This window comes from Lingula anatina, chromosome 10 (genome assembly GCF_051362555.1).
Source record: "Lingula anatina isolate TDL-2025a chromosome 10, LinAna3.0, whole genome shotgun sequence".
Lineage (NCBI taxonomy): Eukaryota > Metazoa > Brachiopoda > Lingulata > Lingulida > Lingulidae > Lingula > Lingula anatina.
Genome location: NC_141776.1, coordinates 11,404,606 through 11,425,679, shown reverse-complemented (window position 1 = coordinate 11,425,679; position 21,074 = coordinate 11,404,606). Strand labels below are relative to the sequence as shown.

At 36.2% G+C, this 21,074-nt stretch overlaps 2 protein-coding genes and 1 long non-coding RNA gene across 3 annotated transcripts; 2 read left to right on the top strand and 1 right to left on the bottom strand.

Annotated features, from left to right (window-relative positions):
• Positions 1–640: 640 nt before the first annotated feature.
• On the bottom strand, positions 641–13,807 carry LOC106157358 (uncharacterized). The gene is made up of 7 exons (XM_086997448.1): positions 13,645–13,807; positions 12,900–12,990; positions 12,049–12,255; positions 11,483–11,643; positions 7,455–7,502; positions 3,315–3,402; positions 641–2,838 (listed from the first exon to the last, which is right to left on the bottom strand). The coding sequence occupies exons 1-7, from the start codon at positions 13,709–13,711 to the stop codon at positions 2,235–2,237; spliced, it is 1,266 nt and encodes a 421-aa protein (XP_086853574.1). The 5' UTR covers positions 13,712–13,807; the 3' UTR covers positions 641–2,234.
• LOC106157331 (uncharacterized) lies at positions 13,802–16,598 on the top strand. The gene is made up of 2 exons (XR_001237790.3): positions 13,802–14,208; positions 15,676–16,598. It is a non-coding gene; the product is annotated as an uncharacterized LOC106157331 (long non-coding RNA).
• Positions 16,599–18,175: 1,577 nt separating this feature from the next.
• Positions 18,176–20,170, top strand: LOC106157012 (uncharacterized). Its single transcript, XM_013532518.2, has one exon. The coding sequence runs from the start codon at positions 18,456–18,458 to the stop codon at positions 20,061–20,063; it is 1,608 nt and encodes a 535-aa protein (XP_013387972.2). The 5' UTR covers positions 18,176–18,455; the 3' UTR covers positions 20,064–20,170.
• The last annotated feature ends 904 nt before the right edge of the window (positions 20,171–21,074 follow it).

Here is a 21,074-nt window from a genome sequence, read left to right as displayed (position 1 = left end):
ACCTGTCCACTTAATTCTTGGTCAGTTATCGTTGTAACAACGTTATGTTAAAGCTACTATACATGCAGTGTTCTTATTGAAATTAAAGTGATCCCAGTTATCTTGATTTCATATGTTCGGCTACAAGTTTAGCTATCACCTTGGATGTATATATTGTAGATAAGATGAACTTATTGTTTTATTATAAATCTGGTTGCAAGGATTCGCTTAAAGAATTAAGATGTCAAAAACTTGTCAAGAAAACGAGCTCAAATAGGTGCAAATTCTAGCTAGTATTGATCTGCACCTTGAACTATTTCTTTCCTATTTCACATGCATTTTTAATCGTAACTTAAAACTACACGGCTCGGAGTAAAGGCAAAAATCTTGGTGGACATATTTTTCGTATTGCACCAGTATCATTAACCTGTGCAGCACATTAAATCTTTACAACGCAGTATCCAGAGAACTGTATACGGAAAATAGCACCCAGTCAGAGCAAATGACAATCGACTTCTAACTCCTCCACCCCCCCTTGCAACCAAATTGTTCCCAAAATAAGTACAATGGCGTGTAACAGCCGGGTCGTTGCCCTGTTTCTATAGCAACGCTCAGGGGTAGATGATTGCAACATATTGATAAACAACGCTAAACACGACCAGCGGGGAAAATTTAGTAATATTTATTCCATTAGTATAAAAATTTGAATTAAAAAAAAAAAATGTATTATTGTGACCGTATCCAAACAAAACCATTACTTGGCGGAACTGTTAAATTCTAACTTCCTTACCATTAAAAAAATCGATAAAAGTGTAACGATATGGTTAACATATTCCTACGAGGTAACCGGTTAATAAAATACGTTTAAAAGTGACTACGAGTACAATGATGAATCAGCACTGATGACATTTCACCTGTTAGAATAAAAATTTTAACAAAAAAGGAATGTTACTTTGATTTCAAGACTGTTAATTTTACGTATGATCCAGTGCCTAAGAAGAACATTAACCAGGAACCTTAGCAAACAAACAAACAAACAAACAAAAAATACTTTGTTGGAGAAAATGGCTCAGAAAACATTTCCGCTGACTTTAATGCAAGATAAAAATCAGTCGCAGAGCAAATGGAATATTGTTCCTATTTTAATAATAAGAAAGCCCTTGCTTATGTTTCAGATTTAGCACAAACTACTATGATTACATCTAGCAAAAAAAAAAAAAAAAATAAAAAAAATAAATAAATAAATAAATAAATAAATAAATAATAATAAAATAAAATAAATAAATTAAACAGGTCTAGAGGCAGATCCTTTGAGACAGACACGTAATTATATAAATAAAAAATTATAAAATAAAAATGTGACCACGTTCTTACTGTACACACTGAAATGCAGGACTCAGCTAAATGATCTGTCTTCTCTCATTCATTCCCAGTAACCAAATTAAGAAGCAGATCCTACAATGTTTACCAGTACACGCACACTGTCCTTGTTTTCGGTCGTGTCTCTTGGTGGGCACTCGTTTTGTATGCACCTTATTAATGATAATTGCAACACCATGTCGGCCTCTTGGCACAAACATAAACACGTGGTTAATGATACTAATAATAATAATGCTCTCATATCGTTAATGAATAAAACTAATGCAGATTCCCTGACACATAAATCCACAATGCAATGTTGCTGAAATTCAACATAAATTTTGCCTGCATTGTATTTTTTAACATTATACTGACCTATTTTGTTACAATACTGGACAAACATCACAAATACATTCATTTTTAACATACATCAGTTTCTTAGCACTATACAGCTATGAATAAAGAAACATTTTTATTGCTTGTAATTGGAGAATATGTCATGATTTAACACTTTATAAATACATGTAAGAGGACAACACTTTTCAATAAAGGTCAGAAATTGTCTAAAAATAGGGGGTTAGTATGTCACACCACTGATTTCAGTAAAAGAGAACCCCACCACTTTAAATACCTTGGCGTATTATCACTGTGCATTATAAATACGCAATCCCACATTTTATCTTTATGTGCCTCGTTTTATATCTCCGTCCCATTTAATGCTTTTAGTATCTATTCACATTTGATACCAACACATACACCAGTGGTTTATAACTGAAGTATCATGCAGCAGCCTTGTCGCTAATTATTTAAGCCATACAAAAGGCGATCGCATTGATCAGAACCCATAAAATGCAATGATAATTGCTCTTTTTTAAGAAAATCAATATCTGCAGACACTATTGGGAAGCGCTGGTAGGTTTTGCGATTTGTTGGTGTTTCAAATCACCTCCCGTATCACCGGAAATGGCTTGATTGGACAGAAGAGGGTCTGTTGCTGCAGCCCCTTCTTCTGGGACAACATCCCCATTTTCTGTAGTTGGTTGACCTGGAAAGGGTTCATCTCCAGCAGACGTCTGCTGTTGAGAGACGATCTGTGACGCCACCTCAGGCTCAGTTTCCGTACGGTCCAAAGCACCAGCTGATTCCATTGGCTGAGATTCTACAGGAAGCGAATGGTCTGTGCCAGATGGATGTGACGCGTCAGATTGCGTTTGTTGAGAAAGTTCTGGTTGTGATGATTCTGGTTGTGTCGGTTCAGACCTGGAAAATTCAGACATCTCTAACTGTTCACCAGAGGGCGCATTTGCAGCAGCACCACTGCTAGCCCCGAACAAATCCTCATATTTAGGAGGAGCTTCTGTCTCAGTCAACGTAGTTTTTTCTGTCTCCAGATTCCTGGAGTTATCAGAAATGACCCCCTCTCTCTGTGCATTCATCACTTCCGAGTACGTCACGGTATCGTACTGTCGACCTGTGTCCGAATCCTCGCGAGAAATTCTTCTGGAAAATGGCAATTAAAAATGTATAAATATTTTTCAAAATATTTTACATATTTTGAAAAACAGAAAATATTTTTCAAAACTCTTAAAAATTCAAATCTTTTTAAAAAGCTTTCAGCTTCCTCTATCAATAAACAACTATCAATAATATCACAACGAACCGAAATCGAGCTTCACTTTGTATCAATAACATTTAATTATTGCTAGTGGACCAATTTTACAGAGCTTAAGCTAGCAATTTGATTAATTAATATTATTATTATTACTTTTTTATTTGAAAATTAGGCCTCTTTACCCTTTTTAATAGACCCAATGACACAGAACCTAGAACAAATTGTGAGTCAGAAAAGACTTTTGCTCGGCTTAAAACTAATAATAATAATTAATTTACAAATAATTTGACCTGCAATTATTTGAATAAATAAATAAATAAATAAATAAATAAATAAATAAATAAATAAATAGACAAGATCTTACCTTCTCCATATGCAGCAGCCTAGACATATCCCCAGGGCCAGCAGGACTGCCAGGGCCACACCCACTCCTATCCCTATCCCTACCAGACCTGGAAGATAGGTTATATTAGAGATTATTATGGAGATTATTATTCTAGGGCCAGTAGGACTGCCAGGGCCACACCCACTCCTATCCCTATCCCTACCAGACCTGGAAGATAGGTTATATTAGAGATTATTATGGAGATTATTATTCTAGGGCCAGTAGGACTGCCAGGGCCACACCCACTCCTATCCCTATCCCTACCAGACCTGGAAGATGGATTATATTAGTAGATTTATTGCAGGGATTATTTTAGAGCCAGAACAACTGCCAGTGTGCCTTTACTCCTATCCCTACTGGTATACCTACCAAGCCTGGAATATATAAAATAGACTTAATATAGAATATGTCACTTAATAATTTTTTATACAGGTTATAGGTATATATCACCAAAGATGTTACAAAAAGAAATGCACGGTGCACGCACACACACACATTATGTGTGTGTGTGTGTGTGTGTGTGTGTGTGTGTGTGGCATATTTTATTATAATAGTATAATAAATATATACATGTGCAGTATATTTTTATTATGCTACTGGTAAAATTGTCTGTGATATACAAGTTAATTCCAATGGCAGATCATTTAGCTTTTCAAGTCCTCTCCCCCCCCCCCCCAAAAAAAAAAAAAAAAATAATAATAATAAATAAAAAGTCAAAACCAAGCAGTTTTCTGATTCCATGTGCCTGAAACTTTACATAAAAATTTCATCAACCACTTTACAGTGAAGTGAACTATTATTCTTGCACATGCACTCCACCCTATCCCCCTCCAGCAAAACCCTGGTCCAGTCAGTGAAGTCAGCCTGCTTACAGTTTAAGAAATATTACACACAAACTGCTCCATTTTTAAACCACTGGATTCCCTACACGAAGCATTTTACCTTTCATCATCTGTGAGTGCCCCAGTAATTCAAAATACTGCTCATTGTGAAAGCCAGCCGTTATATTCCTAAAAGTCTCCTTCATTTTCTCAAACTGGCCTCCTTACAAGAGTTCAACTGATTTACCACTTCTACTTGATTATAGACTGATTCAATCCAAACCAGTACTCTGATTAGGTCATGGAGACATATTTTAAAATGTCCCTTGCATTTTTCTTGATACAGATTCCTTCAGCACGTGTAAACTGTAATATATATATATATATATATATATATATATATATATATATATATATATAATCAATCAAACATGGATACCTAGGCTGCATTTCTGAGTCCATTTTCCTCATTTCACAGTAAATGAAAATCCAACAGCACAGGATCCAGGCTAGAGGAAATTATCAGGATTATGACTTTTATGTACAGACACAGATGTGTCTGTACATATTGTTCCTTTTTTTATTCGGTTCAATAGGAAATATTGTGTTTGGAGTATATGATGTGTCCTTTGTAACTTCCATTGTTTTAATTCCATTACCAAGTTCAACTTGAAGCAGGGGGTAAAAACCTAGTGGTGATAATTAAATTGCAGATGAGAATTCATGTGGGTCACATATGATGCTGCTGGGATGTTTGCTCCTCAGAAATTCAACAGTGTAAGATCTATCCACAAAGACCAGGGATGAACTGTAAAGCTTACTGATCTTGTATAATAAGTATATCATTTTATAAACCCAGCCTTTACCTCTACATGAAAGAAGGTACATATACCTTCCTGCCATATTCTAAAAATACAGCTGACTTGGCTACTACAAGTAATACTGTTTCAGTGTATTGATTTTGGTTGTGAAAAATAAATTAAAACAGATCGAAACAGTATAATGTTGATCCAAGTATATTGCCCAAGATTCTATCCTGAGAGTCTTATTAACTTGACTTTATATTGTTTGAGGTTCTATAAAGATTTCAATCGTGGCAATCAAAATTTCAGCAGCAAATGTCTATTTCGTTTTTTTTCCCTTTTTTTGCTGAATAATTGAAGCTAACAAGACCTCAAGATTTGCTTGCTGCAAGCATTAATGAAGGTCAGCCTTATATGACCATTTATCCATATTTTTTAACCCTGGGCCTACTGTTTGTATCATGATTCCTAAAATATAGTCAGCTTTAAAACAGGACTATGTCATTAGCAATTTTACAAAAGCATTAAAGCATCTCCTAAAAATGACGAAGATCAATGCTGTATCAATTCTCCCCCCCCCCCTTCTCTCTCTCTCTCATTTATGCTCAGACAGATTCTTTGGATTTTCATAATTAGCTTCAAAATTTCCCGTTCTGCTGTCTTAAGTCATGACCATTTTTTTGCCTCCTGTTCCAACCACCCTGAATGTCAGAGATCACTGGTAACCCATCTTTGTTATCAGCCCTGTGCTAGTGGTTTTCACCCTGAGTTTCAGGGTGTACTGACAACCAACCTCTATTACAAGGCTAGTCTTATGTTTTTTCTCTGTCAGTTTCAGGCTTCACTGGATACGCACATTGATAAGACTGTGTGTATACATGAATGTGGTATCATTTATATTATCTTTCAATTCTGACTAAATGTTGTATCCTTGATTCTGTGATAACCTCCAAAAATCAATAAATTTACTTCAAGATAATCCCTGCTTCTCTAAATGTTTTCTCTAACCCACAATCCTTGGCATGGAATCTAATGGCCATGAGAACCAGAACATATGCCTTCCCACTCACTGGTCTATCAGCCTTAAAACTGGTCACAGAGAATGCACCTGTAGTACAAATTTAATGATGAGAATAACCCCCCAACAGAAAACTTATTCTCTTACATTCTGATTTCATATGTACAGGTCAATTGGTTATGACCAATGGCTAGTATTACTGACGGATATCATACATATGACACCACCACCATACTTCTTTTTTTCAGGATAGCTTTATTTCAATGAAAGTCTGCCTCACCCAGGGTGATGCCCTTGCAGATAATCTTACAAAAGAGATGTTATTTATGAAAAATAAGATCCCAGTCAAGTTCAAAAAGCTGTCATTTTAGACTATGTCCTTAGCCTTACACAAATCCTTGAAACAAATCTGATCTGCAATTTGTTTCTTAGGAATTTCTAAAATCTACTTTAGAATAAACTACAAAAGACATATTTTTCAGAAGCCAACAACAACCCCCCCCCCCATCAGAAGTCATTCCACATCTTGCTTCTCGGAAAGACACATCTGTCAAAAGCCAAGAATAATCTGTTCTTCAAAGTTGACTCCATCTTTATTTAAGGCCCATGAATGAAAAAGTAATGCCGCTCTGTCTCTGAGATAAAAAAGAAAGATATAAATCCAGGGAAGCAAATCTTTAAACATTTTTGAACCTTAGGGACCATTCCCAGACCCTATCATACTAACTGTGGATCAATTTATCTCCAAAGGGATTCTCGCTAAGTTGCAATCAACTTTAGAGGCTTAGATGTCTGCCACGCCTACTGAAGCTGTTAGTGGGTAATTAATTATCATTTAGCAGCTTTCGTAGGCGTGCCAGACATCAAAACCGCTTTAGCTGAAAGCAATTTAGAGATAAACCCCTCCCACATGGATTGATCCTGTTAGATCGATCTAAGTATTGGAACCCAGTCTTAACTACAGTTTCCATGAGCAAGTGCCATGTTCTCATTAAATCTGATCTGTCACTGTTACCATACTGCTCCAGCAGACATGGACTTGAATAAAATGAAATCCACCAGGGGCAATATGCCAGTCAGGTAACATTTCAATGGGATCCTATAAAGGGATCATATCAAAACTGTGTTCCTTTATTTCAATCCTATGAAGGGACCAAATCAAAATACTAGTGTCCCATTTTTCAACTTACTTTTTGATAGGTCTGTTAAATATTTTATTTGGCTTAACATTATGACACTTAAGTGTTGGAAACATTACTGATGTGTGAAAAAATTAAAAGGCTGAATTGGTGAAATTTATTTTCTTCTTACCTGGGCATATTATTCGTAACAGGCAAAAACACATATTTGCATACATGCACGCTCTTACACACACAGTCACACAAACACTAACGCACACACATACACACTGCTGTACATGTATACACACATAAATACATACACACGAACACAAACATTTAGGATAGTATCTACTTACCTAAATTGTCAGAGGTATCTGCTTGAAAAACACCAGTATCTGTTTCATCTGTAAGAAAGAGGTAACAAATTGTAAGGTTTAGGTCTAAAACTCTCTTGAAGGCATGCAATTCAACCAAAGTAATTTGCTGCATATTAAAAAAAAAACTTTATAATCTTAATAAGGCAGGGCCTCATAATAAACCTTGTCCATTTGTCTTGGACAAATAATCAGTTGCAACTGCTGAACAAGTAAAAATGCCCATGGACATAAATGCCTGAATGAGCACTGCCAAGTGACTCTTCCTAATACAATTGTCTGAATTTTCACCCACCCAAATAACACTAAAAAGGCAGATACCTTTGTAAGCATTTTTAAAATATTTTTGTACAGGGGCAGGGTAAATAAATGTAAGTGCTAGCACATATAAATCCCTTTTTCCTGGCAAGTATTTTTTTCGACCAGTTAAATTTGGCAGGGCACTTGCAAAATGGATAAGTTATCAATCACTGTTAGGTACATAATATCTTACTTATAATTACTGTGACTGTGAAAATTATAATCCATCCAAACCATCTTGGAGCTCCAGATTTTTTCCTTATTAGGCTTCATTCACATGCAATGTCTATTTTCTAAATTCTATTTTCTATTCGCGGTATGTCTTATGATCACGGTCTGTGCCCTGAATATCCTGCAGCGTAATTACTGGCAGCACGAGCCAGTTACTATATTTGATCTGTGGATCTGTTAGTCCATGGATCAACTCTGTTGTGAATGTGGCCTTATTCTGGCACAATGACTTCCCTACTACTGCAGACAAGCTACGAGTAGTTCATCCTCATTGATCATCACTGGGAATGGTGCAGATAATAAAATCAATGCTGCATAAGCTACATTTACACTGAATGTTAGTCTGATTATCTCTGATTTCCCCTAGAAGCTAATTCAACACTGCCTCCATGTACAGTGAAAAGTGTCCGAAGATGACTACCATCCTAGCTAGGTGATGGATGATATGATATTCTGACCACATTCAGTCCAGCTGATGACCACTGTCCAGCCGGTAGCAACATAACTAATAACACTTCAGATTATGATATGATATATATCATAATATATTATATCTGCAAGGCCCTTTTCCACTCTACTTCTAAGAGAGAACAAACCGACTCATCATTTCATCTGATTAAAAATACAGCTATGTAACTACTACAAGTCTACAGTATACATAAATGGATTTGAATAAATAAATGAAATGAGGATTTGACAACAGAACCATCAGTCTAGATTTTCTCCCTAAAAATTTAGTAATCAGAAGGTATGAGTTAAGTTAAATCAACTCATCTCAAATGGAGACGCGCCACGAGTCTGGCTGTGCAGACTGAGATGTTCCTTAAATTATTAATCCTCACTACTAGTTTTTATAAATCTATTCCCCTGTCCATTTATTGATCTATTTATCAACCAATTTATCGATTTGTTTTGATGCATTTTACAATGTCTATGACAATTTGCAATGACAGTCATACAAGATATATCAGATATTAAAATGACTCCTAGTTAAGTTAATCTAAGAACATGGCCTTGCAAGTACAGTGCTAGTAAAATAAGACTGCTCATTTCTCCTTTTTAGGCCACACTTTTTTAATTTTATGGATGACATCCTGCGCGCGCACCGATTTTCGTCCGTTCTCCAAAAAAAAAAAAAAAAAAAAATCCCCCCCCCCAAACCGCTCCCCCCCCCCCCCATGCAAGGAAGTTGGTTGTCGCAAACATCGTTATTGAATTTGCAGGAAAATGCAATCGGCAATTCTCGGCTAATTCCGCAAGCTCTTAAGAGATTTTAACAAAAAACCAAACTTTTTAGAAAAAAACCAGGGACTAACTTTGAATGTAAAAATGGATTCATTAACCATTGGTAAGTATGGGAAAATTGTTGTTTACTCCAGGAAAATTCATTTTTTGGCCGAAACGAAGAGTTATTATTGCTTTAATTTCAAAATACACGGCAATTAAAGTCATAAAGAGAACGGGGGCCGTCTTTTTGGATTGGTTTGCCATTGATATTGGACATGGAGATATCACCCTTTTACAATTATACGAAAGGCTGGCCGCGGCCAGCGATCATCGCCCGGAAAATTTCAGTGACATTCTGTCCAAAGCAGCACATACCAGTTTCTTTTTGGAGCGAAAAAAGGGTCGACAAGAGCGTCGTGGTATTTGGTGGACTGAAGGTCGGACAGGCCACCCGATAGTTGGCTGCTAGCGTTTGAGTCGAAGTAGACAAAATGGCATCGACCGAAATTACCTTAGTAGTAGGAAGCATAGGCCCATCTTTGCTTCATTTTTTTAACAATTCTGTGAAGTGTTTACAATGCTTTAATTTTCTGAGAGTACAAATTAAGACATGCTGTTTATTTGATATTTGTTTTATTGGATGCTATACCAACAGAATGCATGAAATAACCTTAAATAGATTTGGTAATATGCAGCATATATATTCATGACTTTTTACCTTTCTACGAAATAGGCCCTATTCACAAAGCTTTAATATTTTGAGAGCATGGATAAAGACATGTTGTTAGTTTGATACGTGTTTCTGTGGTAAATTAGTGTTTCCATCTGTGTACTGAAAACATAACTTTTCTTAAGCAGTTTTTTTTTTTTTTGGACTGTTTTTTTTTTTTTTTTCGCCCGCTCGCACCGACTTTGGGGTCCCCAGAGGATGTCATCCATAAAAATAAAAAAGTGTGGCCTTATTAATAAAAAAAATAATAAAAATAAAATAAAATAAAATAAAAATAAAAAAAAAAAAGATAGTGATAAAGAATATGGAGAATGTTCTGTAGAAAATACATGAAAATTAGATCAACATGTTCTGGAACTTCCTTTTTAGTTTAGGTTAAATTAATTTCATTTTTTTTTTTTTTTTGTTATTTATTTATTTTTAATATAGCCTGGCTCACCACTACAGCTGTCAGCAACCTCTACTCACAGCCTGATGTTATATAAGCCAACAAGATGTACTTCTGCCCTAGACCATGTTCAATATATACCTCATTACAGGTCCATTGAAACTATTTATTTCATTTTCTCCTTTGAGTTCATGCTAGCACTGAACTAATTTCAGCCAATCTCAGCATGTGAGAGAGTCCAAAGAAAATAAACAACACAGGTAAAGGAGGTGTTGGCAACTGAAACGGCATTCCCACTAGAATCCTTTCCAGAAATGCTGAAACTGTCAGTTTTACTGGTCAAGACTGATAAAATTTTCAATGATAAAAAAAAAAAAAAATTATTCAGATGGTTCACAACAACAGTTTTAAGAGCTACCATTAGCATTCAGTAAGTAATCATTTATCTATATTTTTCATACTCCTCTGTGAAAACTAAAGTACAATCATGAAGAAAAAAATTTAGTTCAGCAAAATGTCTTCTGGCCCAGAAAATTTTTCATAACTGCTCGTTGCAAATGGCTACTGGTCAGTTTTCAGCATTTCACTGGGTTTTTACCCACCGCTAGGTAAGTATTATCAAACATAAATGAAAAATTATCAAAAACAATCCAAAAAACTTTCATACCACGCAGTATGAATTTTTTTTTTCATTTTTAATCCAACTATCGAGCTAATGAACAATTTTACTTATTATCAAACAAATTATAATTAAATCTCATAATAGACCTTACGTGCCACATGGAGGTCAATACATTTCAGCCTCTTCACATAGGTGACTACTAGTATATATCAGCCTCATTTCATACAGAAGCTAACATTCTGTTCTACACTGTATACCAGCCTTATTTCATGCTGGTTCCTACATTCTACAGGGGGGTCAATATATTTCAGACTTTCACATACTGAAGCTTACATCCTACACCGAGGTCACTTCATTTCAGCTTTATCCCCATGCCTTCTTCAGGTGAATTGAAGTAAATACCAAAATTTGTGAGATTTCATCAAAAATCCATCCCTTATTCTAGTTTAAAAACAACTGGACAAATTTTTTAAAAAATCATCCTGAATATCAAACTACACTGAAACACTTACCAAACTGACAGATGAACTTGTAGACATAGTTGAAGGTTTTACAGAAGCACTCTGACCACTTCCAACGGTCACTTCTCCTCATTAAGACACAGTCTCCACCAAAACAGGGGAAGTCCAGTCCACCAGGCTCCCCTGGTGCCCAGTCTGTGAATACCATAGGTCTTCCTACATATCAAATATCATAAATAATATCTCTCTTAATAACATGAAAAAGAACATATCTATCTATCTATCTATCTATAGGATTAAATATCTAAAAAAAAAAAATCAACAGAAACAGAGAAAAAGCACATTTTATATAAGAATCCCAAATAAGAGTAATTATTATATTTAAAAAAATTCCAAGATATGTATCAATTACAATAACAAAAACATTAATCACATAGTACTAAATAATACCAATAATTTAAGTTTAAACATTAAAATCATTAATAGTTTTGTGGGGTCCCAATTTGTGAGTCAGAGATTAGGAGAGAAGGAAGGGAGAGTAGCACATAGAACTGCATTAAACATAAAAATCATAATATATTATATCATATACAATATATACAATATATACTGAACACTTGCCTGTGGCCCAATACCACTTTCCACTCTTCTTTCTGCCTCCAATCCAAACTCCTTCATTGTCCCACGAAGTCATCCCGTTCAATGTGGACCTGAGGAACTTTGCAGTGGAAAGATCATATATTTCTGCTAATTTCCCACCTGCTCCAGAACAGATGTCTCTGGCCTTGTCCCACATCACTTCTTTATCAACAAACTGGTAACACCTGACAACGGGAATTTTTTAAAGTTCATTGATGCATAGTTTTTACTATTTATGCCTAGAAATTGTTTAAAATAAAAAGTCAAAATTAAAGGGATAATAACTCTTCAAATGAGATTCACATTTCACAGTAAAAACATTGTAAGCAACTCATAAAAATTTTTAAAAAATACTTTACTGCCTTAACAGGGATTATTGCAATTCTTCAGGAATTTGTGCTTGCCATCAGACCACACGGAACTTAATAATCTCTTAAGAGATAAAAATCACACACAAAAAAAATGAACTTTTTAGGAAAAAAGCATGGAGTAGCTTTAAATGTAGTCATGAGCGGATTCATTAACCATTGGTAAGTATGGAAAATCATTGTTTATCCCAGGAAACTTTTTTTTTTGGCCAAAACATGCACACAATAATTACTACAAGCTCTTTAATTATGGAAGCAATGAAGCATCTTCAAAAATCACGAACATGTTTTTTTTTTGTTTTTTTTACTTTCAAAGTTTATTTTAAAATCAATAATACTGTATGGTACTGTATTTAAAGAAATTCAAATTGTACAGTATATTATATGTTAAGTGTGATGAAATGGGAGGATGCTTTATAAGAAATAAAAATTATTTTAATTGACATGTTATTATTATTTACCTGGCCTTGTGGCTCTTTGTTATCGTGGAGTAGGCTGTTAGTGTATTTGGACAGACTTTGAATCCATCACCTACTGCCGCTGCACAGTGAACTGAAAGAAATAATAGTAAACATTTAAACAGATATAGCATATCTGACTGAGAATGTACAAGGTGTCAGACAAAGGTGACAGCTTGACATCCAGACCATAATATCAAAATCTTGTCATGTGCAAGGACATAATCCGTAAGTCTAGTCTGGAGATTATTAATGACCTTACTGCTTTAATTACACCAAGGCCTATAGTCACTGAAGTTGTTGGATAATTCCTTCATATATTCATTACTGGACACTTTCCAGGGGTCTTAGTTAGTTGTCTGAAAAACTTCGACACATAAGTAAAGAAGTTATAAGTCTGTGATTTATTTAAGACAGAAAATGAATGTTTAAACTCCAGATTTCTCTACTGGTACCTCCGAGCTTGGGAGGTCTGATAACGATTGATAAAAATTTACTAGTAACTCCAGAGGATAAAATGGATGTGAAAGTACAGTTAAAATGATATTATACCCTAGAAATAACCTTGAATATTTTGTTTGTGGCTATTACAAATTACAAATACAAATATGTGCGCATTTGGGGGAATCGGCTTGCCGCACCATATTCTAGGACTATGACTGATGAGTGAACACCAACACTGACAACATTCGAAACGGGAATCTCGAGTTTGTACATTTCAGTTAGTGTTTATGTACGAATCTCTTACCTTTGATGCACCTTAGCGCGTACAGAATATAAAATAAAAGGAATCTACAATTAAATCCCAACCCCATGACGAACAGTTCTCAGTCATTCAAACAAAAAATGGTCACAATTCCGGAGATATAAACTTTCATGGGAAGCGACTCACGGGCCGACCTTGACCTTGATTACCCCGCTTACATCAGTTAAACTCCCTCCCTCCTCGGCCTCATACCGTCGTAAAACTGAAAATGTTGAATGAAAATATTCTTTAAAAGAAAAAGTCACTCTTGTGTTTGGTTAAAATTTATATAAGGAAGTAATAAATATAATATTCAGCTGTAGGGTTTTTCGCCTTTGGTCAGATTTTACATGGGAAGTAGGTGATGACATAAGTAACCGGCTTTAATAAGCACGAGACCTCGTAGTGTGTGGGAAGGGAGATCATTTTCTCGCGTAAATCCTTGATTTGAAGATGAATTCGGCGCTAAGGAAAGTTGGGTCTCTTTTGATCCGTCCAAGTGCCACTGTACAGAAGAGAATGTGGAATGATATGGCTGGTCCGCCAAAAAGAACAGTTTCAAAATGGGTAAGTGATTCTGACGGTCGATTAAACGCTACCGGCAGTTCTTATGAAAAGCACACAACTTCACTGACGTTGAGATCGTATCATTCAGAACTTTGAAAACAGCAATCAAGTGGTATAGGAAGCCCTTTTTAATCTTTTTTTTTTTTTAAATTGATGATATAAAGTCCAAGAATGAGAACAATAAAGTAAACGTGCGGTTAGCGAACGGAAGAGGTCGAGTTGAGCGAGTACGTTCATGCTGAGTCATTTATTGTGCACGTTTTTGGGTTTATGGCCTGTTATACATTTTGTTCGAACACTTTGTGTGATCTAGTAGTATTTAACAGGAGGACAACTTAGAAATTGAAGTGAATGTGGCTTATGGTAGCAGGGTGTAAAATGGAGATGTTGTATAACTCATTTATGTAAGTGATGATTCAGGCCTTCGCCGTTTTAATTATTATATACTAGTACATGTATTTGCATATAGACGAAACATGTAGCAATGATGGGGCACATTTCCCTCAGATTTATTTTAAAAAATTACCTTTGGTGGAAATGTCTACTGTTGCCTAAAGATATAACGTAATCATATAATAATTATATCACAGCAAAAATCAATTCCGGACTGTAGTTCATTGTTTATTCACTGCAGGCTGCTATAAATAGTTATACATTGTATACAAATATTTAAAATATGTAAATTCGGCTTTAGTTATTATTCTTTACCTTGATGGGAACTGGCCATCTTTGTTATGAAATAATTTCAATTTTCACTATACTTTTTTCTACCATTTTAACCTCACCCCCTCACCCCCCCCCCTTCGATTTCTGAAAAATAAACCACAACAATGGTCCCCTCATGAAATCAGAATTTTGACTAGTTGAATCATAGTTCAAGTGGCACCGCTCGCCCTCTAAAATACCATTTATTTTCGGAGCCCTTCAGCGGGCCCCGAACCCCATATCAAGGGTCGTCTTACCAATTACACGTAAACTGCCAGTAAAATTAAACTACTCCCTACACAGCGTTTTCTGGAATTCGTTATCTGTAATCCTGATGTATGCAAAGTTTAAATCATTATTTTTAAAACCCCTCCCTTTTTTTTGTTTTTAAGTGTGTGTTTTTCCGTTAGAGAGAGAGAGAGAGAGAGAGAGAGAGACAGAGAGGGTCACGTTCGATTGTGATAGTTGAGAAAGGATTTTTTGTAGGCAAAGCAACGTACAATCAAGTCGCTTGCCTCCATTAGACGTTCTGTTGGTGTGAAATGCCGGTATGCTTCATCCCAATAATAACACAGTGTTATTATTGGGATGTGTTATTATTGGGATGAAGCATACCGGCATTTTTTTTCATAAAATATGTTATTATTTATTTATTTATTTATTGCATCAGGTTGGAATAGGGCCATTGTTGTTGATAAAGGCTTAGATCTACATGTATTTAAATGCGACTTTTGCATTCTTTCTTTTTTTTTTTTGTTTCAGACTGTAATATGGTCATCAGTGTTAATCAACGTCATCATCTTCGGATCCCATTCGTACTATTATTATTGGATTACCAAAACATATGGGAAAACGTCGCCGCACAAATTGGCTAAGCTTCAGCGCGCCGCAAAGAACTTAGGCGACAAGAACGCCCTCAAGTCTTAATCAAGTAAAGAGGAATAGCTGAGAATGCTAAAATTGATGGCGTTTTATGATTGCTGTTTTTATTTATTGATTTGTTTATGCCAGTTTCCTTTTATATATAGTACAGTTGAAGTTCAAAATTGCACAATTTTTGTTCGACTTTGGTTGATTTATGCTTGACTGCTGAAACGTTTACTTCAGTGAGCAGGGTTGATGTTCAAAGTTGTACTCTGTGAAGATCAGAACGATTTAACGAACGCACAAATTTCGGCATTGACTCTAGACGTTACCCGTCCAGATGCACAACTTGGCAATACGCATGCAGCTCTGAAGATAAACTTTCTCTTCCAACTGGATTATTTTTACTCCGTATGTTGCTCTGGATTATCCACCAGTGTGAAATTATTTGTCTTAAAGATGGAAAAAGAACAGAACTACATGAGGAAATTTAAGCTACCGAACTTTTTAGTCTCTACACCAGCCTGCTACGAATAGATCTGAAACGAGTCAAGAACTCTCAGGAAATACTGTGCCAGTATTTATTCCTAAGCACAACATTTTGTCGATACTCTCATTCACTTTTAAGTTACCTCGACTCACTATACTTGTCTTTCTGGTAAATGTATTAATAATGTTGTCTGTCAGAAAAACATCAGTATTTAGGTATTCGTTTAACTTTTTAGTCAACGGGTGTTCATGCGTTTATAGAAAGTTCTCGTTTATGTTTTTAATCATATTTATTAATTAAATTTATGTTGGAATAAAGGATCATAAACTCAGCATTGTCCCGATTTAATATTTTTTCAGTATTACTTTTAAAAAATTACACGAAGAGTTTGTGCTTGCACGCGCGTTTGTGCACTAACATGTCATGTGAAAAAGTGGTACGCGTCTCATAGGGCGGGGGGGGGGGGGGGGGGGTAGGCCTACTGTGCGTTGAAAAGCCCCCCCCCCCCAAGGGGAGCACTCAAGCATTTCAACTAAGCATTTCAACTAGATAGCATCCGTCCATACCCAAACGTAACACCTCAGCATCTTCAAAGGCAGACGGTGCGAGTTCTTACTTTAACTCAAAAGAAATCGAAATTTTATGGGAATTTCAACCAGTTAATTCATGATGAAATAATATTAATAGCAATGAAATAAACTTGATTATATAATAATAATCTGAGATATTTCTGCAACCCCTGCTTTATCACGTACTTAGGTATATATAATCCGAAATCGATGAGAAAGTCAGGACTTAAAACCCTAAACATGAACCCATTCCAAGGTCTAAATGTCGCATTTTACTGTCACGAACGAAATACGAAAATTACTTTAGTTTATATACGAGAGTGACTCAAAAACTACACGTAGATACTGAATCTAAAATAGACGGGTTTTTGAATACGGTATTCCTTGGTGATAAAGATAAATTGCATACATATCCCAGATAAAAAAAAATATTATTAATATTCCAATTTATTTGTCATGTATTTATTAATATCGTTCATTTTTATCGAATTTTATTATCTTTGGATAACGTGAATTTTGCGCCTTTATTTTTTATTATTATTGTTTTTTTTTAATTTTTATATTTTATAGCTGTTGTTATTATGGTTATTTTTATATATTTATTATTTTATTTTATTTTTTTAGCACGATTCATTGGATAGATTCTCTTCCCCTCATTCTTGTCACGCTCTTTTGGCATTAGAAGGACTAACGGCCATTAAGATTTTTCAGTAGCGTATAGCGCGCATCGATTAAATTAATGTGGGACGCGCTCTCCTTAACACGAGGCATAGCAAGGGCACTGAAAGTCACAATTGGCAAATGTCTAGTCGTTTTTTCTTTTCTTTTATTTATTCATTTATTATTATTAGTATTATTTTACCCCTAACACTTCGGCTTATAAATGCCTTGTCACATATTCAACTTTTTCGTCCATGAATCAATATTTGGACATCCCAGCCTTTTTTTTTATTAGCTCATAAAGTTAATTATATTTTATGTATAGTTCCATACATAGCGCGCGTTTCAAAGTCATCAATTGCAAAAATCATTTTATTTTGAAACCTGAAGTATACTCCCAATACCTTAAAGTCTATAAAGGAAACGTCAAGTAACTCATGTTCTGGCGTCACCTAAGTAATGTACTATAGAGTGTAAACGGTTGGATAATTTTTTGCCCAATTTTACACGCATTGAACTTGCATTTTTGGGTGACTAGAACACTAATAACACATTTTGGTCAAAATGATGCGCTAGCATGACCTTGCTGGGTCAGGTCATTTATGTACGATGGTGGCTGAACGCATAAAATGTGCAGTATGAATAGTTTTTAAATAATTATGCATTTGCCACCCCAATTAACAAGATAAAAGTACTTGCGGTAGCCATTTTCAAATAATTGTGCATTTTTTCCTCGTGCTTTAAACCAAATGGATGAGACAAAAATGCAGACACCAGGACAATAGGATGTCCTTATTGACTGTTAACTCGGTTAGTATACGAGTGTGCTTACTTTGGTTTAAAATTCGCTATGTTGACAACTCACCGACAAGGGATGTTTACAAGCCAAAGAGATGCTAATTTATATTTTTGAAGTTACTTTGATGTTGGCAACCGCCTAACACTCGGGCAACATAAACATGCCTCCACTAATGAAATGGCTGGCGTTGGGACTTGTTTCGTGGCTGTGCTTAACGCTCATCGTTAGTAGAACGTTGCTGAAACAGTATCTCTCCCCAAGGGTTGCGAACCACGCCTCCCAGAGGGACGTGTTGCTCCTAAAGACTTTGGATGATGTTCTGGGGCACAGCAAAGGGCACTTGAAAAACCTGCCAAAAGATGCCCGGCCAGTTACACAGAAGGACGACTCGACATTCAGACGCGGAAGGACAAGCTCAAAGTCCAGTGACGACAGACCACTCCGGGATTTTGAACTAGTAAAAAACAACAGTGATATTTCAAATAACGGTCAAGGAGGCACGGACGGCATCAAGAAGCACAATAATGTCTTGAAAGATATTTACAGGAATGGACATGAATTCAAGCAGAACATTAAAGGTGCACAGGCAGATGACTTAAGATTCCGTAACGACTCTAACAGATTGCATGGAATTCATGGAACAGGCCTTGGTGGTCAGATTGACAATAAGATGTTACAGGAAGGCAGTCTTCGCCGGGAGAGAAACTTCACTGGAGATCGTGCTCTTGATTCAGAGAAATCTGCACCTTTAGTAAAAATCCAGGCCGAGGGGGAGAAAACAGAGAACAGCACTGCTAGTGACCCGGAATTAATTAAGTATAACTTGTATCTGTCAAATTTAGCAGACGAGCCACAGTACCATTTAATGAAGAAACCTTACATCGTAAATCGGCTAGATTTCAGTTTAATGGTGTCGCCTCCCGCCGCCTTGTGTCAAGGCAAAGTGATGCTTTTAATTGTGATTCTGTCTACGTACCAGAACATAGATCGCAGACGCATGATTAGAACAACCTGGGGGGCTAGGGAAAGACTTCCAGAAAGCGTTCGCCTTGCCTTTATTTTCGGTCGCAGTGTAGACGACCCTCTGGACAAAGAAATAGCCAGGGAAGGGGCTCTGTATAATGACGTCATACAATACGACTTTGCTGAATCGTATCAAAATTTAACCCTCAAGTCTCTGTCAATCCTCCACTGGGCAACCGAGCACTGTCCGCATGCGCAGTTCGTTTTGAAAGCAGACGACGACGTCCTCATTCTCCCTGAAAAGTTGCTCTTTATTTTACTGAGCACAATTCCACGAAAAGTGCTCATGGGGATGCATAATAAAATCCCCGTGGTCTTACGTGAGGGTCGGTGGGGTGTCTCTCGTGACGTATTCCCTTATCCATATTTCCCGCGTTATCTAGCAGGACCAGCTTACCTTATGTCTGGGGACGTCGTGAATAGGTTATTCGAAACTGCAAAGCGCGTGCCATTGGTGCCGATAGAGGACGCCTACATCACGGGAATTCTCGCACGCATAGCTTTAATTCCGACTCGGCAAGAACCGGGTTTTGATGTCACTAAGAGATATGTGGCAGCACCGAACGTCACTGCTTGTGAAATTGTGCCCTCCAAGTCATTTGCTTTACATTTCGATTCTCACGCTTTGGACGCGACGTCCCTAGTCCATAGCATGTATAAAACGATTAAAGAATTGCTGAGTAATTGTACGACGAATATTGCCATCAGGAGATATTGGCAAATTAAGAAGAGTGAAAAAACTTAACTGTTATTATTATTATTATTATTATTATTATTATTATTACAATTTTGTGTGTAAACGCTCATAAATATGTAAATGACCAATGGAGTTATTAAAGTTTTGAAATTGAATTTGAAATTTTAGTGGATGATTTCACTGTCTTGTAAAACTTCTTCAAGGCAGCTGCGTATCTTCACATCTCAACCAAATAAATTATTTTAAAAAATCCTGGAAAATTTTCAAAGCAATCTTCTTTTGACCAGAAAGGTATACTTAAAGCTTATGCCATGTTCTTCTATAGCATAACAATACAATCAAAGGTCCTAAATAAATGCGTTAGCAAGGATCTGATTGCATTTGATTGCTGTTGATTTTTCACTTCTACAAACCTGTGGTCTTGGGGACCTGTTACTTGGACTATCATTATAAAGTCAGTTTTTCGTTTGTCTTAATTTGTCGCTCCTTAAATCAGGACAAGATGTAAAATTTGATTTAAAAAAACTAAAGGTGGATTTCCTCATTGGTAAAGTGGACGTATTTTAAATGGAAATACGTCCACTTGTGAAGGCCCTCGTACCGTGTACACTACGGCACAAACAGAAGGAATCAAACCAGAAACCTCTCTGCCTCCGCCCCCCCCCCCCCCCGCCCCCCCTCAGGGCGACGTCTGGAAGAGAGAGAGAAAGAGAGTGACAGAGAGAGAGAGCGAGAGAGAGAGAGAGAGAGAGAGAGAGAGAGAAACCAAGAGTGAGAGAGAGGGAGAGAGAGGGAGAGAGAGAGAGAGAGAGGGAGTCTCTCTTTCACATGCACTCTCATATAATGGATCATTATCCTTCTTTACCGATAAAATTGACAAAAACTCTAAATGAAAAATAAAAGATAAGTGAATATAGCTAGACAAATTTGTGAATAAATGTAAAGTTAAATTTAAATAATTGAATGAAATAAATTGATGAGGTGATAAATGGACAAATAAACAATAAATAAATAAATAAATAAAACTAGAGATCACTCCAAATACAAAGATTAGCGGAA

What these genes read in the sequence shown, in the direction of transcription:
- LOC106157012 (XM_013532518.2), top strand. Translation starts at nt 18,456, where the DNA reads ATGCCTCCACTAATGAAATGGCTGGCGTTGGGACTTGTTTCGTGGCTG.
- LOC106157358 (XM_086997448.1), bottom strand. Translation starts at nt 13,711, where the DNA reads ATGGGGTTGGGATTTAATTGTAGATTCCTTTTATTTTATATTCTGTAC. An exon ending in TGGTATTGGGCCACAGGCAA is followed by an intron (nt 11,644 to 12,048) that starts GTGTTCAGTATA and finishes ATATGTAGGAAG; the next exon opens with ACCTATGGTATTCACAGACT. An exon ending in GGCTGCTGCATATGGAGAAG is followed by an intron (nt 2,839 to 3,314) that starts GTAAGATCTTGT and finishes GCCATTTTCCAG; the next exon opens with AAGAATTTCTCGCGAGGATT.